The following is a 27,453-nucleotide window of genomic DNA, read 5'->3' as shown; positions in this document are numbered from 1 at the left end:
TAGAATTTGGTATAAGCATGTATGAGCCTTTATATACTATTATAAGGATAATAATGTTACGTCTCTCGACGTAGGACATTTTCAACAGACTCAAAATGGCTGGTATTTAGCTAGGACCATTATGAGATGAGGATACAACATAAGGGGGTCATACATGCTCATGACAAGCATCCTTATACATTATAATTGGGATGTGGACGACTGAAGTTTTCGATAATGGATCATAGACGTTTGCTAGGGATGATTTGTAGATTAGTTCCCCCGAGCAAATGTGCTTGATTGATTAAGACAGGTTCCGTCAACTCCGCCTACCATTGGCCTTTAGGGAGGAGAGCAGGCATCCCATCATGCTCTTGGCCACGCTGGGGTCGGTGACCTTGGCATGTATGTCCACTTTGATGAGGGACGGGAAGTTGGAGAGGAATGACTCTGGGAGGCCCTCCTCCTCTTCATGGAAACTCAACATCATCTTCTACGGGAGGGGGAGAGAGATCGTTTGCCAATTTAGTAATTTAACAGACACTCTCAGCCAGGGCAATTGACAATTATACCCTTCACACTACCATGCCCACCTGAACTGTACTGAGCTGTCTCAGTTATTTTCCTTTGACATCGTCCTTTCCAGAAACTATGGTGGATGCGTAACCAGGCCCAGCCAGTACAGTTCGGCTTGGTTCAGCTCAGTTCAGTAGTGTGAAAGGGGTATTTGTGCATTTGACCAAAGTAGGTAAAACAACCAGATATCATGTTCATGGCACAACTTATATATATATATATATATATATATATATAAAAAAGTATCACAGAACTAGAATAACAACAGTCAAGCGAAAGAGACTCCGTCAAACCAGTCTCCTACCTCAGCCTCAGAGAGGTCCTTCTGGCAGTCGGGCTTGTTGTATTTCTCCTGCATGGAGGGGATCCAGCTCATTTTACACTTCTTGACAAAGGGCTTGACGTCCACAGTGCCCAGAGCGTAACCACAGATCCCCTCCTCGTCCTCCAGGACAAACCCATAGTCTGGACTCAGGTTCAGGAACCCTCCTACTAACCTGGAGAAAGAATTCACATTAGGGTGAATTGTCTCCACTTCCATAGTTTTCAAAATAAATGTTAGATGACAACTAAAATAAAAAGGTTCTTACCTGTCGCCTATGAGGTCTGGCTCCTCTCCAGAGAAGGGCAGTTCCTCCACTCCTTCAGAGTACATCTCTCTGCAGATCTTATAAACTGCATGCTGGAACACACGAGCAGTTAGAAAGGACTCAGGATGACGCACACGTGCATGCGCACACACACGTGCATGCGCACACACACAGGAATGGAGGAGACTGCTGACAGTGCAGAATGGGTAAACAGGCCTACCGATGAACCTCAAAGCAGTGTTTAAGTGAGGACAGCTCAGATACCAATAGCGTGTAGTTACACCCAGTCTGTTCAGCTAATCACTGACTGCATACAGGGAAATAACACCCACCCATACACAGACAGACACACCTACTGATGTAGGGCAACGGTGCCATAAAAACTCTCCTTACCTCATCTTTAGCATAGTAGGGCCTGATGGAATAGATTTTGGATGTTGGCAGTGCGGGAGGAGGCTGGAAGAAAAGATCATTTGCCCCGTCGATTGGCAACAATCTCTGTCGAGGGATCAAAACAGAAAGGTTCAGTATAACTGACATCAGGCACGGTCTCAGCATTCACTGTCTCAGAGCTCCTTTGCTACTGCTAAGACACTGTGGCACCAACAATGACTGGGTGTCAAAGGAAGGTTAAACCAGCCAATGGTCCAAGACATGGAAGTAACATGACTAAAAATGGCTTCTGTGGCACTTTTGGCTAGACAGTGAGCAGCAGTAGCAAATCATCACAACTGTTTTTATGAGAGCATAGCACATAAAGAATGTTTTCTTTTAAAAAGACAGAGGGATATGAGTTACAGGTATATATGGGAGGAGTAAAGGCTTGGTCTGAAAAAGGTGCTGCTGGCTAAAGGAGATACTGCTGCTCCATTCCCCGTGTCTGGTCTAAGGCATCACTTTGAGTCGCTGGGCAGGGCAAGGCCCTCCTGTAGAGAGAAGTCATGATGCTGGCGCTGACACAGTGACAAAACTCCAGGAGCAAAACTACACAAGTCTAACATACAGGACCAGTCAAAAGTTAATTCAAGGGTTTTTCTTTATTTGTACTTTTTTTCTACATTGTAGAATAATAGTGAAGACATCAAAACTATGAAATAACACATATGGAATCATGTAGTAACCTTTGCCTTGATGACAGCGTTGCACACTCTTGGGATTCGCTCAACCAGCTTCACCTGGAATGCTTTTTCAACAGTCTTGAAGGAGTTCCCACGTATGTTGAGCATTTTTTGGCTGCTTTTCCTTCACTCCAACTCTTCCCAAACCATCTCAATTGGGTTGAGATCGGGTGATTGTGGAGGCCAGGTCATCTGATGCAGCACTCCATCGCTCTCCTTCTTGGTCAAATAGCCCTTACACAGCTTGGAGGTGTGTTGGGTCATTGTCCTGTTGAAAAACAAATGATAGTCCCACTTAGCGCAACCAGATGGGATGGCGTATCGCTGCAGAATGCTGTGGGTGCCATGCTGGTTAAGCGCGACTTGAATTCTAAATAAAATCACCAACATCGTCACCTGCAAAACACTCCAACATCACCGCCTCCATGCTTCATGGTGGGAACCACAAATGCGGAGATCATCCGTCTCAAAAGACACAGCGGTTGGAACCAAAAAAAAATACAATTTGGACTCATCAGACAAAAGGACAGATATCCACCGATATCCAGATATCCACATTAGACGTCCATTGCTCGTGTTTCTTGGCCCAAGCAAGTCTCTTCTTCTTATTGGTGTCCTTTAGCAGTGATTTCTTTGCAGCAATTCGACCAAGAAGGCCTGATTCACACAGTCTCCTCTGAACAGTTGATGTTGAGATATGTCTCTTACTTGAACTCTGTGAAGCATTTACAGTTGAAGTCGGAAGTTTACATACATTTAGGTTGGAGTCATTAAAACTCTTTTCAACCACTCCACAAATTTCTTGTTAACATACTAGTTTTGGCAAGTCGGTTAGAACATCTACTTTGTGCATGACACAATTAATTTTTACAACAATTGTTTACAGACAGATTATTTCACTGTATCGCAATTCCAGTGGGTAACACATACACTAAGTTGACTGTGCCTTTAAACAGCTTGGAAAATTACAGAAAATGATGTCATGGCTTTAGAAGCTTCTGATAGGCTAATTGACACAATTTGAGTAAATTGGAGGTGTACCTGTGGATGTATTTCAAGGCCTACCTTCAAACTCAGTGCCTCTTTGCTTGACTTCATGAGAAAAAAATAAAAAAAATCAGCCAAGAGCTCAGAAAAACATTTTAGACCTCTGCAGGTCTGGTTCCTCCTTGGGAGCAATTTCCAAATGCCTGAAGGTACCACGTTCATCTGTACAAACAGTGGTACGCAAGTATAAACACCATGGGACCACGCAGCCATCATATCAACTCAGGAAGGAGACGCGTTCTGTCTCCTACAGATGAACGTACTTTGGTGTGAAACAGCAAAGGACCTTGTGAAGATGCTGGAGGAAACAGGTACAAAAGTATCTATATCCACAGTAAAACGAGTCCTAAATCGACATAACCTGAAAGGCCTCTCAGCAAGGAAGAAGCCACTCCTCCAAAACCACCATAAAAAAGCCAGACTACAGTTTGCAACTGCACATGGGGACAAAGATCGTACTTTTTGGAGAAATGTCCTCTGGTCTGATGAAACAAAAATATAACTGTTTGGCCATATTGACCATCGTTACGTTTGGAGGAAAAAGAGAAAAGCTTACAAACCGAAGAACACCATCCCAACCGTGAAGCACGGGGGTGGCAGCATCATGTTGTGGGGGTGCTTTGCTGCAGGATGGACTGGTGCACTTCACAAAATAGATGGCAACATGAGGATGGAAAATTATGTGGATATATTGTAGCAACATCTCAAGACATCAGTCAGGAAATTAAAGCTTGGCCGCAAATGGGTCTTCCAAATGGACAATGACCCCAAGCATACTTCCAAAGTTGTGGCAAAATGGCTTAAGGATAACAAAGTCAAGGTATTGGAGAGGCCATCACAAAGCCCTGACCTCTATCCTTTAGAAATTTTGTGGGCAAAACTGAAAAAGCGTGTGCGAGCAAGGAGGCCTACAAACCTGACTCAGTTATACCAGCTCTGTCAGGAGGAAGGGGGCAAAATTCACCCAAATTATTGTGGGAAGCTTGTGGAAGGCTACCCGAAACATTTGACCTTAGTTAAAAAATGTATAGGCAATGCTACCAAATCTAATTGAGTGTATGTAAACTTCTGACCCACTGGGAATGTGATGAAATAAATAAAAGATGAAATAAATCACTCTACTATTATTTCACCTTCTTAAAATAAAGTTGCGATCCTAACTGACCTAAGACAGAGAATTTACTTGGATTAAATGTCAGGAATTGTGAAAAACTGAGTTTAAATGTATTTGGCTAAGATGTATGTAAACTTCCGACTTCAACTGTATTTGGGCTGCAATCTGAGGTGCAGTTATTCTAATGAATTTATACTCTGCAGCAGAGGTAACTCTGGGTCTTCCTTTCCTGTTGCGGTCCTCACGAGAGTCAGTTTCATCATAGCACTTTATGTTTTTTGCGACTGTACTTGAAGAAACTTTCAAAGTTCTTGACATTTTCCGGATTGACTGACCTTCATGTCTTAAAGTAACGATGGACTGTGGTTTCTCTTTGCTTATTGGATGTTTTTCATGCCATAATATGGACTTGGTCTTTTACCAAACAGGGCTATCTTCTGTATACCACTCCTACCTTGTCACAACACAACTGATTGGCTCAAACTCATTAAGAAGGAAAGAAATTCCACAAATTACGTTTTAACAAGCCACACCTGTTAATTGAAATGCATTCCAGGTGACTACCTCATGAAGCTGGTTGAGAGAATGCCATGAGTGTGCAAAGCTGTCATTAAGGGAAAGGGTGGCTACTTTGAAGAATCTCAAAAATATTTTGATTTTGTTAACCTTTTTTGGTTACTACACGATTCCATATGTGTTACTTCATTCTGCTGATGTCTTCACTATTACTCTACAATGTCGAAAATAGAAGAAAAAACTGGAATGAGTGGGTGTCCAAACTTTTGACTGGTACTGTATATTAAACATTAGATACAGCTAAACACTAACCACCAAGTCTTTTGAAGATCATCTACTACAGAGTTGGGAAGAAAAATGTTTCCAACAGTGTAGGAGGATCGTCCAACAGTATATTCTAGACTAGGAGAATCGTGTTTGCTCACAGAGTTTTTTGTGCGGGCGGACTCGCTTGCGTTCTCGCTGGCGCTGTGATGCATACGCTTCCGTGTGCAAAGGGGGGATTTTTGCACTGAGCGTTTCCTGCAAAGAAATGAGATGTCATGGAAATCCAACACTAGCCATGCCACACGTTCAGGGGAGAGGAGGCAGAACGCGTGCGCCAAGGAAAAGCAGCATCTCCTTTGGGCAGTCAGCTGAAAGAAATTCGAATTTGAGACACTTTGGAGATTAGAAAACCAGTGTGACTGCTTTAGCTTTTTACGATGTCAGTTCACCCTTTCCATTTTTAGACTGATCAGACCATACCAGATGCTGGTTGGACCAATACCTTTACAAATTCACAGGCACTCTGTCCAAGACATGGACTTATTTATATTAGGATTCTGAGGTATACACCCTTTAAAGAGACTTAAACCTAGTAATAAGCCCACCTTAGACAGACCAAACCCTTTCGCGTCTGCTGTGCGCAACAACCACTTTCTCTTCAACACAAAACTCTTATTTTCTTTACTAGCATTACATCACATTTATGATCTGTGAAGTCAGTGCATTGGTATATACCTGGAACTCTCCTGCTAGACCGCCCCTAAAGGCCCAAGGCTCTTGGTCTCCACTAAGGAACTGTGCAGTGGCCTGACTACGGCACCCTGTTAGGAGCACACAGCGGCGGATGGACACAGCATTACCATGGGACCCAGAAATAGAGCGGAACTTGCAGATAGGTGGTGGGGGGGGGGGGGGGGGGGGGGGGTTCAAGGAGGGTCAGGTTATCATTATTTTTCAATAACTCTAAAGAAAATAAAAAGTTTCTTAAAATAATAAAATGTGTATGAAATGGGTTTGGCTGGACTTGGGGCTCGAGCAACTAAAGCTTACTTTTGTGTGTCTCACTGGGAAGAATCATTGAGGTTATAAAGCCTGACTCAAACAGTCGGATTCTGGTTCACTTGCAGTGAGAACTTCCAAGTCATCCATACTCTAACTAGCTTAACTGACCTTAGATCAGTGTTTAGGAGGAACTCGTCCTACTGTGTAAGCTTCAGCTGCCGTCACCCCACTGATCCCAGCACCTCATCTAAAGTCACATTCTCATCTAACCTGCCTCAGCACATGACCAGGGAGAAGGACTCAAACCAGGAAGAGCGAGAGGCTTTGAATTAAAAAAAAACTCAACATAGAGAGGACAGTTCCATGCAGACACATAACTAAAAGGGGTGCAGTTTCAGTGCACCTCAAGTGCTCGCTTGACTGGGGAGTACCTACTGTGGTGTTGGCACTCTGCTCCGTTCTTACAAGAGCAGCCTTGAAAATGGTATTGTCAGTCACACCTTTCAAATATATGAGTGATTGCCATCATTGGTTTTTGTGCCTGTGAAGCACTTTGTTACAAAAAAAAAAGTGCTATATAGAGTGAGATCAGATTGATAGACGATGCCACATCTGGTGAGGTCTCCTGTCATGTGTAGACACAGATGCAGCACGAGAACATTACAATAGAGTGAACGCTCCTGCTATAACATACAGTAACAACCTCACCCTGACTAGAAAACTTCCTCTGACGAGGCTGGCTCCACTCATCACACAGATGCACCTACAGAGAGGAACTCACAGCTAGCTTTTAGCTGCTTGGGAGTGAATCACTGGAGACACAGATCTCTATCTTAATAAAATTGTTATTTCACAGTTTTGTTCTGCTTGCCTCAGCGTGTCATGTTGCAATGTAAGTTGCCAGTCGCTTTGTGAAGGAACGACTAGTCACCTTCAAAGCATATTAAAGACTGAAAAATGTGGTGTATACTGTAGTTAGCACCCCAAAACTAGAGGATGGTAGAGAGACTAACAATCTGAAAGCCTGGTGTGAACCCAAGTGTGTAGGTGCACCCAGTGCCTGTCCAAGACACATCTATGAAAAGGCCTACTGGTAAAAACATACATGTTAGAGAGAAACAAATGCTGTCAGAGAAAAAAAGAATAAAAAACGTTAACGCTTATCGCTCGCTACTACAGATCGCTTGCGCAAAATGTGACTGTGACTTCATCCGGAGGGCAGCTTTCCTTCCATCACCCAAATCAAATCTCTTAATCTGATATGAAAATCAATCAAAACAAAAAACATTTACAAAGGTGACAAGGCCAGCAGTGAGCATACGTCGGCCATTGCGATCCAATAGCAGTAGAAACTGGTACTGAGGATTTGTCCATCTGCACACGGTGAAAGGAGAGAACAGTAGAAGATAGTCGTTAGCAAATGTGTCCAAACACCAGCGAGGAGAAGGTAAGACTGACTGCCGGTTGCACAACTACAGACCAGTAAGGGGATGAATACATAGAATACAGCTCTTTGATATGGCCTTGAGGGCGGTTTAGTAATAAAAGAGAAGGTGTTGTCTACAAAACAATAGATTGACCTGATGAGGGAAAGCCTTTACGTTGCTTAATGTTCTGTTTAGCTAGCCCACAGCCAGTGCTGTTTAGAAAGACAGACCTCCACTAAATTATTCACAAAGACCTACAAAATGGTTCTCTACAGTCTAAAATGTTATACTGGTTTATAATGCCATTATAGCTATGATATAGCAGTGGTTCTGCCAGTGTGGGTTTGCTGCCTGCTGTTTACTGTATAGGTTAGAGTCTTCTGCTCTGGACAGAAACCTGTGAATGAAACATGGTTACTGTGTAACCTACAGGCCATGCTAGTGCTTCAGGGTTGATCAAAACAGCTTTCTATGGCTGCAGACGACCTCTCGCAGAAAAGTTGTTCTAACTGTATAATGGTGCATTTGGGATCTGACTGGTTGACCTGACTGGTTGACTCATTATCAAGACATGTTACATGTAGCTGAGGTGCGTGTAAGACGGAGTGTTTTTAAGTCCAAAGAGAATTGGCTCCGATACAGCTAGAATAAACTATTCAGGAGAGGCCAGGCACTCAGAGCCAGCAATAGCACTGGTACACAGAGCATGTGTTGAGAATAGGCTCTGCATTGACCTTGCAGACCTCTGCATTAGTGAGGGCATTTTATGAAACTAATAGTTTCAATACGGTAACACATTGCCTCAGAGCATTCATTGTTATCTTTGTTCTTGCACCAGAATGGCCTTCCACAGTCAGTCACCTTTCTCTCCAAGCGCGTTGGCACGCTAAGGGGTGGGAGTGAACGCAGAAGCCTGTTACTTGACACACAGCAAGCAGCAGTACCCCATATCTGGACCTATCACCACTGATACGGACACTTCACTTAGTGGTGGTGGACCAATTTATTTCGGTGTGGCTAGCAGTGCAAGCGGCATTCAGTCAGTCGAAAAGTAAAATGAACAAATCAAAAAGTGCAATAAAAACAGAATCAAAACAACGATTGACAAGCAACGTAGCAGCTGTCTGTCTGGCACTGGTGGATATATAAACTAAGCCTAAGTTATCCTAATACGAGCCCGTAAGAGCTGACAACAAGAGTGCTCTAGACTCACCTTGAACACAGGTGAAAGCCAAGAGAAGTGAAATATTGCGTTGCCAAGTCAAATATGCTTTATCCATCTGTTAAGCAGACTGGGCAGTGGACACTATAGTTACAGTACCTGTGCAGATGATTAATATGTGCATGACTAAACTACCTAAGACTGGACGGCAGATGAAAAACCATACAGCTGCACTATCAATTTTTAGCATGGAGAAAGTGTAATATGGTCATAAACATATCTGTAATGCTCATAAACATGCTTACCTCAATGGTATTCACCTTTGTGTATATTTTCAGCTCATCTAAAACTAGCCATGAGAATAGCTGCATTTTCACTGGATTAACACCATGAAGCTTAAAGACGTGACATTTATTTGTTCATGCCTACAGTATATGCGTTTCATGTCCTACACTTACTAACTGTTCTGCTGCTCTGAGGAGTCGGAGTCATGCTGAATCGTTCCAGGTGTCCATACCATACGTACCTAGTTGGTCTGTGTGTATGAGTAGGGACGTCAAACATTCAGGCTGCTGCACGGAAACTATGGAGACTCTAGTCTAGAGTATTTTTAAACTCTCTAAATGGTTCAATAAGTGAGAAACAGATGTCATTGTTGTACTAGTTCGTGAGTGGGCAACATATACTATCATCTTAAATTGACATGTTGAATGACTTAGTATTTTACATCAAATTATTGTATATTGCGCTAATTTCCCTAACGTGGACAGTTTGTGTTACTACCTTACACAAAGCTTGCATTGTCACCCTATAACATTAAGTGGAATTACACATCCTTTTTTTTACCTCAGATTGGTGATGTTAGTATAAAAGTTTATAGTCATCACAATGACATAAGATTGACTGCTTAAAGCATATCAATATCATAGGTTTTGTACCGTTGATTTTGTAACATGCTGGGATGCACAGGACTTGGAACGCAGAGTTAATGAAATGGCACGGAACACTCGGGGCGGTCTCTCTATCAAAGTCGCTGGCCACACACCAATACATGGATTTGACATTCAGACTATCACATAAATAGCAGCCAACCATTGTCACTGTTGATGTCCTATGCCACGTCGTGATTGTTTTACATTAACTAACAGAAAATGAAGTCTGTCCCCTTTTCCATGATGGTAGCCTCCCGAAATCAACATCCAATACGTAGATATAAGCCTTCTACAAGTTCTCATCTAACCAACCATGTATAGGTTATTCCAAGTTTCAGTGTGGCCGTTGAATAGTGTTAGTTTGAACAGCCCAAACATTTGCCCCCTGCTTTATTGATTTTAGAGTGATATCGATGGAAGTGATTAACAAAAAAAAGTGTTGTGTACCCTGACCGCGTTGGCGACCCACTTGAATCAAAATGCAACACTACAAAATGATGTCTTCCACAAATTGTCCCATAACCAGCGATGTACACCTTATTCCCAGATTCAGTGTGTGTGTTTTTTGAGCTGTGTTAGTTCTCCCCCCTCTCACGCAATCGATTTCAACGTGACATCAATATGAATGGTTGACAAATAAGTGTTGTGTTTCTCTTTCTGTTTCGGGGACCCACAAATCAAAATGCATCACTCCAAAATGTAACTGACTGTCTTTTACAGGTTGTTGTCTAACCAGTGATGTAAAAAAAAAATCTGTTTTTTTGTTTTGTTAGTTTCAAAAGCATGTACAACATGATTTCCTCGCTATTTCAGTGATTTATTGACACTTGTCAAGACAACTGTATTTTTGGTGATTGATTACTATTGTTGCTGTACATGCATGTGTAGATTGAAAACAGAAACATAAAATGTTCTAAGAGTCAAACTGTTTCTGCATATTAGTTATTGATTTGGACACATTAAAATGGTTTTGACATTGGGCTATTTATGAAAATGTATTGTCAACCGGAGGCAGCGTCAGCATTAATTTCCAATGGCATTGTACTTTAAAAATCGGATAAAAACTGCTGAATGATTCCAAAAATGTGCCGCGATTGATTTATTTTGATGATATATCAGAAATCACCAAAACGGGTTTGCCCTGCCTAATATGAGTGTGGATGTGTGAGCGTGTGTGTGTGTCCGTGCGTACCTAGCCACTGGACAAAGGACTTGACCATGGAGGTGATGCTCTTGATGTCCCAGATGTAGGGGTAGAGGTCGTAGAGGATGGTGCGGTTGGCTGAATTAGAGAGCCTGGTGAACATCTGGATGACCGAGCAGCACATCTCCTCAAACTTCTCAGCCCGGCACTTCCACTCCGCAACCTGGGGGCAGACAACAGGGTGGTGTTCTTTAGGGCACCCTATCTCTTTAAACAGAATCTTAAATACACACCCCCAGAAATCACAATTAGTCAATATTCCTTCTTGAATCTTTCCAAAACACAGCATAAATTCTATGTAAAATTTTAAATGAAGCTTCCTTTACTGATACAATATTTTCCATGCTTTCCCCCTTTGTATATACCATAGATATTCAACCAAAACAATCTTGCTGAGAGAAATGTAGTATCACAAACAATATTCCTTATCTGTTTCAGATAACAGATAAATAATTACAAATCTTCTTAGCGGTGTTTGCTACATTGCCCCCAAAAAATCCATATTGGAAGTTGACTGGGCTGATGTATACAGATTCTGATAAAATTGGGAAACATGCTGAGAGATTTCTTTTGGATTTTCATTTGGAGTATTTGATCATTAATTTACATCAGAAGTCATTCCGCCTGCCCTTTTTTCTAAATTAAAGAAATATTTTGTATTTCTCACTTCCATCCATTTTTGTCTGGATCTTACAAATGCTCCCCGGACCTTTTCCTCGTAGATACAGTCTAACTGCATTTGCAGTGATGATAACTCCAGTAATTCCCGATTAGTTAGATCAGTTTTTTTTGTACAATCGATTATTCCCTTTATGATGTTATATTATTTCTCTCTTTTGACACAAGAAATTTCTTTCCCCATCGTTTCTCTTTGCTTATTTGAGCTGTTCTTGCCATAATATGGACTTTTACCAAATAGGGCAGTCTTCTGTATAACACACCTGAATATTTCATAGCTCTGAATATCAGATTTTTTTTTAGGAAAGGCTAATTTAGGGATAATTTCCCTCCTAACTATCCCTCCATCCCCTACACCTACCTTCTCTGGTTCCTTGCCCTCGCAGTTGACGCTGACGGTGCTGCTATTGGCCCGTAGCCAGTTGAACTCCTTGAGCATGTGCAGGGCTTTGGGTCCGTATTCATAGGGCAGGTAGAAGAGCTCAGCTAGCAGGGTCAGGTCCTCCAGAGAGAGAGGCTCTGCCGTATACAATGCCTTCTCATTGGGACCAGGTACAAAGACATCCTGAAAGACAAATACAAGTAATTGTTTAAACATAAGTCACTTAATTGCAAATCACTTTGGAAAATCTGAGTCACAGACACACACACACACACACGTACGTACGTCACACACACCAGAACTGGGTTCAAACACTATTTAAGATATATTCCCGACACAAAGACATTTGAAAATAAGTATTTCTATATTTCTTGTTTGAAAATACAAGTAGTTGAATATTGGAATGCATTTGGAAATACACTTGGAAAGTATTGGCATGTATTTTAAAATACACTTGTCTGTGTATTTGAGCATTTAAAAATACAATATTTAAATACTCCCATGCATTTGAACCCAGGTCTGGTATTTGAAATAATGTATTTGAAAATAGTTTCAAATACTAAGCCTATTTGTAGGAATTGTTTTGAAAATACTTTCAAATACTTTCAATAGAAGTAGTTGATTAGGGCCGTATTATTTGAAAATACACAGAACATAAGTATTTAAATAACAAATAATAAAACATGTATTTGAACCCAGTTCCAACACACACACACACAAACGGCTTACCTGTTTGAGCTGTTCGTCTGTCTGCATGGGGGCCATGTCAATGTCCTCCTCTGGAGACTTGGACTCAGGAACCAGGACTTCCCTGTCTGTGTCCATGGGCTTCAGATCCTCTGCCATCTTGTCTATAAGGACCAGGCTGCTCTTGGTCTCATTTGCAGCCTCCGCTACAGGGTCTGACTCTGGGTCCGTCTCATCTGGTTTCTCCACAACCATCTCCATGGGCTCTTCATCAGACTCCTTCTTCTCAACATCCACCTGAACAAAATTAGTTATTGCCTCACCATCTTGGTGAGCCCATGTAGAATTGTGTGTTATTCTTGATCAGTTGTAATGAAATATTTTGTTTTGTTGTACTGTATGTAGACTGTGAGACTTGGCACAACAGAGACAAACCAGGGAAACCAACTTTAAAAAATTGGATGTGCACTGCATACTGTATGTTCTACCCTATCTAATATAAAAATGATCTAAGTTAAATCAGTAACTACCTCCTCCACCTCTTGTTGTTGCAGTCTCTTGGCCATGGGGTGGTTGTTGGGGTCAGGGGCGCCTGTGGAGGTCATGATGGGCTGTTGGAACACTGTAGTGACTGTAGTAGCAGAGCAGAGGGAGGAGGCACCTAGTGATGACACGTCAATAGCTGAACTCTTAGCTCCGCTGTGGGGTACCTGGCGACCTGGAGAGGAGACAAGAACAGAGACATTGTCAACATGCTATACAAGAGGCTTTTATAACAAATATCAACATACTAGACAAAAATAGAATGGCTAGCTTTAATGCATGAGTGAAATAAGTGTTAAAAATCCAGTGCTGAATTTTTCGAGAGACATTACCATTGTTTCAAATGATACAGTGTGAAGTAAGGAAACACACACACACACGTTATTTAAGTGACAATGCCAGAGAAGCAGGTGATCGGAGGATATATTGGCACGGGTGTTTAGGCCCAAGACGAAGTCGAGGGCTGGAAAATCGTTCCAATATATAATCCAAACACTGGCTTCAAGGGCATTGTCATTACCAAAATATTCTAATAATGATTGACATTTTTTCATTAAAAACATTATTTTGATGCATTTATTCATACTATTTCATCCTTCCACAAGATATAGTCCCAACACAAGTCTAGGGTTGCTACCCAAGCCAGCTGGTCGTTCGTTCTATTGGCTCTGTTGACAGAGATGCAACCCAGTCGTTCAGTCTTTTTGTTCTATATCTATGGACGCGACCCAATTCTTCGTTCTAAAATGTTCCATTGCCAGTTCTTATCCCTTCCTTGCTAGCTAGCCAACTACAAAGCAACAATCTATCCGCAATATTAAAGCTGATCCATCCCCTAAAAAAATGTATATATAAAAAAAGCAAGCCAACTACAGCTAACTTACAGTCATGTCAAACAGTGCAGACAGAATTTACAGTAGCTGCATTTGCATAAGCTGTTTTCTAGTAAAATTTATTTGGATACATCCTGAACAATAAGATAATGAGGCACGATTTCACCTGGCATAGAAAATGGACTCTCACATCAGGACACTGTTACTCAGAGGAGCTAGTAAACAACACAGCTAACACAATATCTTCAAACTGAAGCAGGAAAGACTGCAAACTAGCAGTCTAGTTTGTATATATCCATAAAAAAATATGCCAGCTGATTCATGATTTCGACTGGCTGAGAAAAGCTGCCTTCCTCTGTCTAGTCCCGACCCCGACACGTTCATTACTATGGGACAGTTGGAGATCGAATTTGAATATTGAAACAATGTTGCAAATGTCAGAGACAGACAGCAAGGTTTATACAAATCTCCGCTGTTGAAAATAAAATGTTAGTCTAAAAGAAACGTGAGATAATGTCAAGATGCTTTTATAGGAGATAAAGTTTATAAAGTGCCTGACTGGGCTAATGAGACAGTAGATTGAGCAGTCAGGGGGAACAGAGTAAATATGCATTTTAACGTCATAGATTTAGCCGGTGGTAACTTTTGGAACATACACCGGCTGGAATGTGCTTTTAACCAATCAGCATTCAGGATTAGACCCACCAGTTGTATAAATGAGAGATGATAGGTAGGTGACGGTTCTTACTGTTGTACTGGTGAGGCACTACAAACTCCCCCAGCCACTCTGTGAGGGCCAGTTTCAGGGCCAGCTGAGGGCTGTACAACATGTCTGTCTCTAACTCCTCATCACTGCCCTCATTCTCCAGCTTGATCTGGATAGACACGGTACTGTCCTCTCCATCCGCTAAGAGGAGGGAGGAGGATGGAGGAAGGAGAGAGAGGGGGGAAGGGAGAGAGAGAAGGAGGAAGAGAGGAAGGGAGATAAATCAGATTAAGATTACTTTATTGGTACATTTCACACAAAATCCAACCGAAATTTGACTTCTGCTTTTAACCCGAAAGACACATTCAGGTTTTGGAGAGGTGCGGGGGGCTGCCACACTGATAACCAAACAGATCACCATTACCAGGTGTAATGTACAGGCCTGTTTGAATACTGTGAAAGTGCCTCCTTCCCTTCCACTATTGGAGTAATCAATAACGTGATTGGATTTAATTGAAAGCCATGTAATCTGAATAGACACAACGCTGTCCTCTTTCGAGGATAGATATAATATTTTGTGTCATTCTTAAAAACCAAACAGACACGAGACTTTGGCAGCCACTTCGTGTACCTTGTGTGACGGTGAGTGACCCTACTCTACAAATATCAAAACATTCACTCAATTGTCGTCATTAATTGGCAATAACACTCTCAGATTCAGGACAACCAAAGCTGTACATCCCTGCTATCCTATTTTTAGCTCAATCGGGCACATTACAGAACATCATTTCCCTGACGAATAAATCTAATAAAGTAAGTGAATAAATAAATAAATGAAGTCCACCCCGGTCAGACGTACCCATGACGATGATATTATATGTAATTTCATAGTACCCGAATCCGAATGTGCCAGAAATCAAGTCAGACTTACTCATGGCGACATCCTTGCGCACTCCGTTCATGTTGGACTTGTACCAGGTGGCCAGGGTGTGGATGGCCACGAAGTTAGACTCGAACTCACAGTTGGGGTTGGTGAGAACCCCCTTGAGGCGGGGGATGAGCTCTGTGGAGCGCCCCTTGTACGGCCCCAGGAACAGACGCTTCTGGTCGTAGTCGTTGGCATGGATATTGTCCCAGATTACCGGAGCTCTCTTCAGGATCTTAGAAACCTCCTCTATGGACTCCACTGTAATGTCTTTGGATACCACCTTAGGACCTAGAAAAATAATGTCCCATGTAGGAGTCATGCAAGTTCTAATGTATATTAAAAAAATATGTTGCACGGTCCGTTACTGTGTTTTTATCTTATAAATGGTAAGGTTAATTCCATCTAATGAGTGCCAAAACATGTTGGATATGAACTAGTTTGGATCTACTGTACCTGTCCACAGCACTTCAATACCAGGCAGCAGCTTCTCTCCCACTGTGTGCAGGTAGGGAGACTGGGCCACATTGGGGTAACAGAACGTTCCACAGTACTCTGGTTTTAGGGAGACAATGAAAAACATACATGACATTTATATCTTCCTTCAACTTTGAATCTAGACCAAATTTCAGTAACAACATACAGGGTTACCTGTTACCTGTGGGGCAGAAGAGGAAGGTCTCAGGCTCTCCCAGGTACTGAAAGATCTCATTGGTGATGGACACCTGGGCATGGGCGAAGGAGCTGAACACTTCCTTGTCGGCGGGGCACATGTTGTGGTCGATGTCGTCAAACAGTAAGGCAAATGACTTGCAGCCAAAGTGAGTCACCTAATGGAGAGAATGAATAATGATATTTTATGTTAAGACTCCGGCAAACGAGTGAGTGCAGACCGTCAAGGATGTAGAGGCTATGTATTCCATCAAGGATGTAGATTAGACTATAGGCCTGCATTCTTAACTGTGGTTAAAGGTTATCGTTATTAGCAAGACAGTACTCCTCTAACCCAATCCTAAAATCTCTATACGCACATAAGGAGTTACTGTAGTGCGTCGTCTGCAAGGAGGAAGGAGAGATGCATTAAAAAAATGTAACAGTTGGTTACCTGGTCCAGTTTCCTCTTGAGTGTGGACACTTCTTTCTGGTTAGAGAAGGTGATGTCTAGGCCTGGGGAGATGGCATAGATGAACTCGGTCCCATACTCCTTCGCAGCACTGATCAGGGTCATCAGTTGTTCTATAAGAGAGAGATGCATTAGTTTCAGATACTATTTCACATCAGCGTGACACCCACTCACACACACTCAGTAGGGATGTGAAATATGTGAGGCATGGTTTGTTTATTACATCGCTGTATTGTAACTAATATTTCAAATATGTCCTGAAATGCTGAAGGGGTGCTCAGACATAGGAATGTAAAACAAATGCTATGAGTAGGTTCAAGGTGGCAACTTAATTCCCTTCGAAAATGTTTCATGCTGACGCGTTTCAGAGCAAGCTTCTTTATCAAAGCAGAGCACTATTGCAACAATCACAAGCAGCAACACCTGTGCACTTTTGTTTGTTTATTACATATTTGTCTGTATATGTGACAGGAATCAGTCCAATCCATGGACATGATGAGACAACCTTTACCTGCTTCTTCTACTGAGTACATCTCTCTCCAGAACATCCTGTGTTTGTAGTCATCTTTAGGCGCGTAGAGGTATGTGTTCAAGCCCCATTTCTGCTGTCTGGGGAACAACTCATAGTGATTAACACAGGCTGTGTGTGACATGGTTTGTTTTGTTTATCACAGAACATATTGACTACATTGATTTAAGCCATTTCTAATTTGATGATATTGAAAACTTCAGTACATTCACTGATCCCATTATGATAGAGCACTATTCAACACCATATGCCAGCCTGCTGTACATAACCATTAAATTACCTCCTGAACAGCTCTTTCCTTTGTTCCATCGTCCATGGCCGGCCGTAGAAGCCTGTTGCAAACAAAAGAAGAAAGATTGCCATTTAAGCCCTTTGTTCTACTTACCCAGAAGCTTGCGGATGCTATTTGAATGTCTCAGTGTGCAGTATGAAGGAAGTTAGCATTATCTCACGAAACTTCAGCTAACTAGTGAGCGCAATGACTGGATAAAAACGGTATCCACGAGTTCATCCGACTCTGGGTAAGTAGAGAAATTAAAGAATCTTAAATGACAGAATCTCGCAGCATCCCTTTAACAGACAGCAAACATTCCAGGCCTGCAGACATCCACCCCTATCTATTCCCCTGGCTGTGTACATTCAGCTGCCATGTGTGTGCCCTGAAGACTGTATGGGTGTTGCATCAGGCTCCTCCTTGATCAGTGTTTTCCACACATAGTGTAGCAAGAGGCTGTTGTTTAGCAGTGTTTTTTTGTAGCTCATGTGATGGTAGAGTTTGTGAAACAAATACCCACTGAATTGATGAAAATAATAATATAATTCTGTCAGGTCATTTCATTGGGCTACGTTGTACAGTTGTGGCCAAACGTTTTGGCCACAAAAGGAACAGCTGACATCATGTCAGTGATTCTCTCGTTAACACAGGTGTGAGTGTTGACAAGGACAAGGCTGGAGAACACTGTCATGCAATTGAGTTCAAATTAGAGGTCGACCGATTAATCGTAATTGCCGATTAATTAGGGGCGATTTCAAGTTTTCATAACAATCAGAAATCGGTATTTTTTAATGAAATACAAATGGTATAGAGCGAAATAGTCCTATAATAACTACAACTTCTTACCTGGGAATATTGAAGACTCATGTTAAAAGGAGCCACCAGCTTTCATATGTTCTCATGTGCTGAGCAAGGAACTGAAGTGTTAGCTTTATTACATAGCACATACTGCACTTTTATGTTCTTCTCCAACACTTTGTTTTTGCATTATTTAAACCAAATTGAACATGTTTCATTATCTACTTGAGGCTAAATTGATTTTATTGATATGTTATATTAAGTTTAAAAAAAATGTTCATTCAATATTGTTGTAATTGTCATTATTACAAATACATTTTTTATATATATTTTTTTAAATATAAATCGTCCGATTAATCGGTATCGGCTTTTTTAGTCCTCCAATAATCGGCGTTGAAAAATATTAATCGGTCGACCTCTAGTTCAAATAAGAGACTGGAAGCTTCAAAAGGAGGGTGCTACTTGGAATCACTGTGCTTCCTCTATAAACCATGGTTACCTGCAAGGAAACATGTGCTGTCATCATTGCTTTGCACAAAAAGGGCTTCACAGGCAAGGATATTGATTCCATTAAGATTGCACCTAAATCAACCATTTATCAGATCATCAAGAACTTCAAGAAGAGTGGTTCAATTGTTGTGAAGGCGGCATCAGGGCGCCCAAGAAAGTCCAGCAAGCGCCAGGACCATCTCCTAAAGTTGATTCAGCTGCTAGATCGGGGCACCACCAGTACAGAGCTTGCTCATGAATGGCAGCAGGCAGGTGTGAGTGCATCTGCACGCACAGTAAGGCAAAGACTTTTGGAGGATGGCCTGGTGTCAAGAAGGGCAGCAAAGAAGCCACTTCTCTTCAGGAAAAACATCAGGGACAGACTGATATTCTACAAAAGGTACAGAGATTGGACTGCTGAGGACTGGGGTAAAGTCAATTTCTCTGATGAATCCCTTTTTCGATTGTTTGTGGCATCCGGAAAAAAGCTTGGCCGGAGAAGACGAAGAGAGCGCTACCATCAGTCCTGTGTCATGCCAACAGTAAAGCATCCTGAGACCATTCATGTGTGGGGTTGCTTCTCAGCCAAGGGGGTGGGCTCACTCACAATTTTGCCTAAGAACATAGCAATGAATAAAGAATGGTACCAACACATCCTCCGAGAGCAACTGCTCCCAACCATCCAGGAACAGTTTGGTGACGAACAATGCCGTTTCCAGCATGATGGAGCACCTTGCCATAAGGCAAAAGTGATAACTAAGTGGCTCGGGGAACAAAACATCGATATTTTGAGTCCATGGCCAGGAAACTCGCCAGACCTTAATACCATTGAGAGCTTGTGGTCAATCCTCAAGAGGCGGGTGGACAAACAAAAACCCACAAATTCTGACAAACTCCAAGCATTGATTATGCAAGAATGGGCTACCATCAGTCAGGATGTGGGGGCGGCAGGGTAGCCTAGTGGTTAGAGCGTTGGACTAGTAACCGGAAGGTTGCGAGTTCAAACCCCCGAGCTGACAAGGTACAAATCTGTCGTTCTGCCCCTGAACAGGCAGTTAACCCACTGTTCCCAGGCCGTCATTGAAAATAAGAATTTGTTCTTAACTGACTTGCCTGGTTAAATAAAGGTAAAAAAAAAATTTAAAAAAAAAAATGTGGCCCAGAAGTTAATTGACAGCATGTCAGGGCGGATTGCAGAGGTCTTGAAAAATAAGGGTCAACACCGCAAATATTGAGTCTTTGCATCAACCTGCCCAGGTTTTTAGCATAGGTAGTAAAGCTCTCATTCCTGGACTGCAACATTGTAAGATTGTGCCCTCCACGGCACTTGATATACATGGATTACTATATTTAGATACTTCAAATACTACCTAAGACACTTTGGCTATTTATCTCCATACTCAATAAATGGTGAAACAGTATGTGTGATGGTGTGCTTTGTCCGGTATGTATATGCATGAAACGTACATTATTGAAAACATGTCTCGCACTCAGTCGTAGTTAGTAGAATAATGAATTTATTGACAAGATCTTAGCACTCAACTTTTAGAAGGTTAGTAGGAAATGTAATCATTTAAACCACCTAAATATACTCCCAGTCAATGAACATTTAGTATTTGAAACTAAAACATTAATTTCCCAACTGCTTTTTCTATAATCCTACAGGCTCTTTGTCATTCTCCATACCTTATATTCTAATGCATCCAACATCATGTACGCTCACCATGGTATAGGGAAGCTGCTGGTTTAGAACTCTGGTTTAGAACTCAAACTCTGGATTTCTTATTGCAGAGCACATTGTACAACTGTTTTTAGAGAATATTGTATTGCAAGGTATGCTATGCCATATGTACTGGCTAATATGCAACTGTCATTTTTAAAGTTCCATTCTATCTACAAGGCTTTTATTTTGGGCTTCTATTCAAAATATATGATTGAATTTCTTTAAGCCTGCAGTTAGTTACTTGAAATTAGACAATCACGCCAAAACATGATTCAACAATTGAACTCACTGACAAAGAGATGGCTCATGAAACACAAATGGACATTTACAGTAGAAGGATAGTCTAAAACATTGGCAAGCTTTCAATAAATTGGCTAAATGGTCAACGTAGTTACCTCTTCATGTGAACAAGACCATTCATATGGTACACTGCATATTTCAAATGCACTCAAACATATATTTCTTATTTCAGTCTAGAAGCTAGCTACCTATATCTGTTCCTCTTCATCAGACAGTAGCTAGCGTTTTCACAAGAGGCTGTGTTTACATCGTAGATAGAAGCAGGCCATTGGCTACCTTCATCACAAGGGGTATGTACAGGAGTTCTGGTTGGTTTAGTTTAGCAGGCAGTGTTGAAATATACTATTTATGAGAAAATGTGTAATAATTGAAGGTGCCAACAAATGTTATACATTTTTTACTGCCATTACAAAGAAAAACAGAGAGGCAGATAAACCAAAAAAACAACAACATCTAACCACGCACTTAGCTGTTCACTCCAATTTGCATACCACCCCAACAGATCCACAGACGATGGCATCTCTATTGCACTACACACTGCCCTTTCCCACCTGGAAAAAAGGAACACCTATGTGAGAATGCTATTCATTGACTACAGCACAGCATTCAACACCATAGTGCCCTTAAAGCTCATCAATAAGCTAAGGATCTTGGGACTAAACACCTACCCCTACAAATGGATCCTGGACTTCCTGACTGGACACCCCCAGGTGGTAAGGGTAGGTAACAACACATCCGCCACAGTGATCCTCAACACAGGGGTGCGTGCTCAGCCCCCTCCTGTACTCCCTGTTCACTCATGACTGCACGGCCAGGCACAACTCCAACACCATCATTACATTTGCCGATGACACAACAGTGGTAGGCCTGATCACCGACAACAACGAGACAGCCTATAAGGAAGTCAGAGACCTGGCCGTGTGGTGCCAGGACGACAACCTACCCCTCAACGTGATCAAGACAAAGGAGATGATTGTGGACTACAGGAAAAAGAGGACCAAGCACGCCCCCATTCTCATTGACAGGGCTGCAGTGGAGAAGGTTGAGAGCTGTCCACATCACCAACAAACTAATATTGTCCAAGCACACCAAGACAGTCGTGAAGCAGGCACGACAAAACCTATTCCCCCTGAGGAAACTAAAAAGACTTGGCATGGGTCATCAGATCCTCAAAAGGTTCTACAACTGCACCATCGAGAGCATCCTGACTGGTTGCATAACTGCTCGACCTCCAGCCGCAAGGCACTACAGAGGGTAGTGAGAACGGCCCAGTACATCACTGGGGCCAAGCTTCCTGCCACCCAGGACTTCTATACCAGGCAGTGTCAGAGGAAGGCCATAAAAATTGTCAAAGACTCCAGCCACCCGAGTTATAGACTGTTCTCTCTGCTACCGCATGGCAAGAGGTACCGGAGTACCAAGTCTAGGTCCAAGAGGTTTCTAAACAGCTTCTACCCCCAAGCCATAAGACTCCTGAACAAATAGTCAAATGGCCACCCAGACTATTTGCCTTGCCCCCCCCCACTCTGTGGTCATCTATACATGGTCACTTTGATAACTCTACCTACATGTACATACTACCTCAACTGGCCGGTGCCCCCCGCACATTTACTCTGAACCGCCAACCCCCGTATATATTGTTATTTTTTGCTGCTGCTCTTTAATTACTTGTCTCTTATTCTTAATCATATATATTTTTTAACTGCACTGTTGGTTAGGGGCTCATAAGTAAGCATTTCACAGTAAGGTCTACACCTGTTGTATTCGGCGCATGTGACTAATACAATTTGATTTGATTCAACGAGTGGTCTGAGGCAGGCGTTAGATTACGAACTTTTCAAATACAAAGTTAATGGCTTTGGGAAACAGCTTGAAGATTTAAAGAAGTACTATGCAGGAAACGCTCAGCAATTTCCTGGTTGCTAAAATTCTAATAGTTCACCTAATTTCAGTTTATGTGACAAAACAAACAGTGTAGATTCTCTAGTGTAGAGAATCATTGTACCATCTAAAAGAGGTGTAAAATGTATTTTCCATAACCAAAAATATTGTATTTTCAGCTGTTTGAAGCTGGTGTACAAAACTTAAGATCGAAACTTAGTAAAGGGAAGCTAAGAAATAACTCACACAGAACAGAGAGAACAATTAGAACAGATCAAATCAAATGTTATTTGTCACATGCGGCAAATACAACAGGTGTAAACTTTACAGTAAAATGCTTACTTACAAGCCCTTAACCAACAATGCAGTTTTAAGAAAATCCCCCAAAAAAGTAAGAGATAAGAATAACAAATAATTAAAGAGCAGCAGGCTAAAGTTAAATCTAGACTTGGTTTCCTCTATCGTAATTGCTCCTCTTTCACCCCGGCTGCCAAACTAACCCTGATTCAGATGACCATCCTAACCATGCTAAATTACGGAGACATAAAGTCGGCAGGTAAGGGTGCTCTCGAGCGGCTAAATGTTCTTTACCATTCGGCCATCAGATTTGCCACCAATGCTCCTTATAGGACACATCACTGCACCCTATACTCCTCTGTAAACTGGTCATCTCTGTGTAACCATCGCAAGACCCACTGGTTTATGCTTATTTATAAAACCCTCTAAAGCCTCACTCCCCCCTATCTGAGATATCTATTGCAGCGCTCACCCTCCACATACAACACCTGTTCTGCCAGTCACATTCTGTTAAATGTCCCCAAAGCACACACATCCATGGGTCGCTCCTCTTTTCAGATCGTTGCAGCTAGAGACTGGAACGAGCTACAACAAACACTCAAACTGGACAGTTTTATCTCAATCTCTTCATTCAAAGACTCAATCATGGACACTCTTACTGAGAGTTGTGGCTGCTTTGTGTGATGGATTGTTGTCTCTACCTTCGTGCTGTTGACTGTGCCCAATAATGTTTGTACCGTGTTTTGTGCTGCTACCATGTTGTTGTTATGTTGTGTTGCTACCATGCTGTGTTGTCATGTGTTGCTGCCTTGCTATGTTGTGGTCTTAGGTCTCTCTTTATGTAGTGTTGTATGTTTTGGCCTATAATTATATTGTATTTATTGTTTCAAAAATATATCCCGGGCCCCTGTCCCCGCAGGAGGCCTTTTGGTAGGACGTCATTGTAAATAAGAATTTGTTCATAACTAACTTGCCTAGTTAAATAAAATTAAAAATCAGTTAATAACAATAGCGGAGCTATATACAGGGGGTACCAGTACATAGTCAATGTGCGGGGGAACAGGTGACGAGGCAATTGAGGTAATATGTACATGTAGGTAGAATTGTTAACGTGACTCAGATCTACAGCTTCTTAGGAGAAGGGTGCAATTGCAGCTTGCATTTCGTGGCGTTCCTGCATGTGGGCATGCAGGACACCCTCTATACTTCTCTGTCGGTACATTTTGAAGCTAGGACAGGCGGGAGGTGGGAGCGCTCCAGTACAGTAGGTGGCGTTAATGCACAATCACGTTGTATGCCAGCCGCTGATAAACCACCCAGAAGAAGGGGTGGGGGTGACAACTTCATCCTTCATCCTGGTGTCGCCCCAGCCTCTCACCTGCTGTGCTAGCAGGAGGAGGGAGGCGACCGGTACAGTGTCCTTTCACCCCCACCTGTCAGGCAGTGTTTTCCCACTGTTTTGTTAACTACAGTGAGTGCAGGTGTTCGGCAGGCGGGAGCGAAGAACACTGTCTACCGGTTTTGCTCCCGCTAGCTAGCAAGGACTCCGGGAGGCGAAAAAATTCAGATAATACATTAAATGGGATGCTAGAGGGGGGGGTCCTGAATCCCATTGCATGTGGAATGCCCACATGCAGGAACACCCCAAATTGTGGGCTGCAGTTGCACACAAGATCGCTTTTTATAGACTTGCTTTCAATGAGAATGACAGGTCTATAACTCACATTTCTATGTGAATTTGGTCAGGTGGCCCAAGCAGTTACATATTGCAGCTTTAAATTGCTCCTACGAAGTTTCTAATGATAGCCTAATGATGCTTTTGGGAAAGCAGACCGTGATCGATTTAAAAAATAATGACATCCCATAGTTCCTCCGATTGGGTCATCGACCTTGAACAGTTGTTAATAGTACAATGGAGTGTTAATAAGTGTCCTGCATAATCACAATTATTCTGGCATTCTTTCTGCATTTGACCAGTATGCAAATCTTGTATGCATCAACATCACAACACGAAAATCACTAGCTATACCAAATCAATGTGATTTTTGTTCAATATAATATGTTCTCCTCACCCTCCACGACTCCACTGATGAATTTCCTGCGGCCCGATAGTTCCACCCCGATGCTTCTCGGTTCTTCCACTGAGCCAGGGGCTTCTGAACCAGCCTCAGATGGCCCCGAGCTTGGGCTCGCCTCAACCTCCACTTGAGACGTCCCCACCACCGCCTTACCTTTCTGAACCATTTCTATAGACTGCCTGTTATCGTAGCTAGCAACAGACAGGGTTTATGGGAGACGAGGGGAGTATGACCCAAAACTCCGACAATAGGTTAGCAGGCCATCCGGACGACTTGAAAGGAGAGGGGAAATGAACCGTGTAACGTTAGTTTACTGACAATCCCCGGCGTTGTTCACAGGCCGCAGTGTGAAAAAATATTGCTCGACTTGTCTGTCCAAATTAGATTCTTGCAAACTATTTTCTAGTAAAACGAAACGAAAGCTACTAGCTTCAGTTAGTTGCCAATCTGTAAAAATAAATAAAGAAAAGGTCTATCTAATGTAACGTTGCTGACTATCGTCGTGTACCGCTGTGCTAAAATACTTCATTCAGAATAATATTCGTTTACATATTCGTGCGCTAAAATAATAAAATTACGAGTAATCAATGAACGTTATGATTTTTTCCCCGTTGAATATATTTTCGTCTTCTAGATTTTCCCTGGTTTTCGCAGCTTCTTCCTGTTTACACCGATTGCGCATGCTCAGAAGACTGGATCAAACCAGTCACAACCGGACTTTTGTGGCAAAACACAATTCCATAACCAAGATAGTAGAGTTCCATAACCAAGATAGTGGACTTCTTCTTCTTTGGGTTGGCGGTTCGCATCCAACTTTTGGGTGCGTACGCCGCCACCTACTGTACTGGAGTGTGAGGCTAGTCACGGCCGACCAACATTAACATCCAGTAATACAAAATTGGGGAAAAGGAGAATTACCCTGCCAGCTATTAGCCCACACAAAAAAGTGAAAAGCACCACCCCATTCTACAATTTACCCCTACCTAATCCTACTCCATGCCAACGGTTTGGGAGGACAGAACACTACCACTCAACACCCCCTGCAAATCTTCTGCAGTAAAATCTCTCAATCCCGAATACTTCAATGCAGCTGCCGCCAACCTCACCCTGTACCCATCTATCACTACCACTCTCTTCACTGCTTCAGGATACAACACTTTGTGTTCTACTCTAACCCCGGCAACCTCAACCTGCTTTTCTCTCACCGGACACCACTGATCTCCAGTCCCATGGGCATTGGAGTCACCAGACTCGGGCTTTCAGGCTTTGGCCCTGACTGATTTTGCCTCAGCCCCGACTCTTTTCCTCTGCTGGTATGGTGTAAAACAAACTGGGCAACACTCCAATCATGTGCCCTACCCTTTTAGTGCTGCCTAAAACCATAACGTCTGTGTACGGTGGCACTTTATGAGGAGGAGTCAAAGTGGTTTTGTTGATTTGTCCTAAGAAATTATATTTTGGCGCGCGCAAAGTTGGGAACAAGAGACTATTACTATAGCACATGCTATTACTATAGCACATGTTGTTAGCGCATGAAGATGTTATTCAGAGTTATTGAACTCACAAGTAAGCCATATTCGAGTAACTTACATTTCAACATGTTGACTCAAAAGCTGCACTGACAGGTAATTTATAGAAGATGGACATATGGTATTTATTCTTGAGAAAGAGGGTGAGAGATGCAGCTCGGCAAACACAGAGACTGCTGTATTTGCAGGAGTAAGTGAAGAGATTTTGTGTGTGTTTACAATACAATTATTTAGCATCTAGCGAGCTACAGTTGAAGTCGGAAGTTTACATACACCTTAGCCAAATACATTTAAACTCAGTTTTTCAATGTTCCTGACATTCATTCCAAGTAAACATTCCCTGTCTTAGGTCAGTTAGGATCAGCACTTGATTTTAAGGATGTGAAATGTCAGAATAATAGTAGAGGGGATGATTTCTTTCAGCTTTTCTTTCTTTCATCACACTCCCAGTGGGTCAGAAGTTTACATACACTCAATTAGTATTTGGTAGCATTGCCTTTAAATTGTTTAACTTGGGTCAAATGTGTCGGGTAGCCTTCCACATGCTTCCCACAATAAATTGGGTGAATTTTGGCCCATTCCTCCTGACAGAGATGGTGTAACTGAGTCAGGTTTGTAGTCCTCCTTGCTCACACACGCTTTTTCAGTTCTGCCCACAAATTTTCTATGGGATTGAGGTCAGGGCTTTGTGATGGCCACTCCAATACCTTGACTTTGTTGTCCTTCAGCCATTGTGCCACAACT

At 42.2% G+C, this 27,453-nt stretch overlaps 1 protein-coding gene across 1 annotated transcript in view; it reads right to left on the bottom strand.

The window, feature by feature from the left end:
• The window catches only part of oga (O-GlcNAcase), a 31,415-nt gene extending 5,471 nt beyond the window's left edge, over nt 1-25,944 (bottom strand). Inside the window, exons 1-17 of the mRNA XM_021580134.2 lie at nt 25,175-25,944; nt 17,621-17,672; nt 17,323-17,420; nt 16,794-16,924; nt 16,347-16,518; nt 16,145-16,243; nt 15,695-15,979; nt 14,806-14,964; nt 13,212-13,399; nt 12,724-12,978; nt 11,974-12,177; nt 10,923-11,097; nt 5,943-6,028; nt 1,539-1,643; nt 1,146-1,237; nt 860-1,052; nt 313-472 (exon numbers count right to left, since the gene is read on the bottom strand). Coding sequence (XP_021435809.2) covers nt 313-472; nt 860-1,052; nt 1,146-1,237; nt 1,539-1,643; nt 5,943-6,028; nt 10,923-11,097; nt 11,974-12,177; nt 12,724-12,978; nt 13,212-13,399; nt 14,806-14,964; nt 15,695-15,979; nt 16,145-16,243; nt 16,347-16,518; nt 16,794-16,924; nt 17,323-17,420; nt 17,621-17,672; nt 25,175-25,346 — 2,626 coding nt within the window. The 5' untranslated portion in view covers nt 25,347-25,944. The remainder of the gene's footprint in view (nt 1-312; nt 473-859; nt 1,053-1,145; nt 1,238-1,538; nt 1,644-5,942; nt 6,029-10,922; nt 11,098-11,973; nt 12,178-12,723; nt 12,979-13,211; nt 13,400-14,805; nt 14,965-15,694; nt 15,980-16,144; nt 16,244-16,346; nt 16,519-16,793; nt 16,925-17,322; nt 17,421-17,620; nt 17,673-25,174) is intronic.
• Nucleotides 25,945-27,453: the final 1,509 nt, after the last annotated feature.

This window comes from Oncorhynchus mykiss, chromosome 23 (genome assembly GCF_013265735.2).
Source record: "Oncorhynchus mykiss isolate Arlee chromosome 23, USDA_OmykA_1.1, whole genome shotgun sequence".
Classification (NCBI taxonomy): domain Eukaryota; kingdom Metazoa; phylum Chordata; class Actinopteri; order Salmoniformes; family Salmonidae; genus Oncorhynchus; species Oncorhynchus mykiss.
Note: the sequence above shows the minus strand (reverse complement) of the source record. Positions and strands in the feature narration are given on the sequence as shown.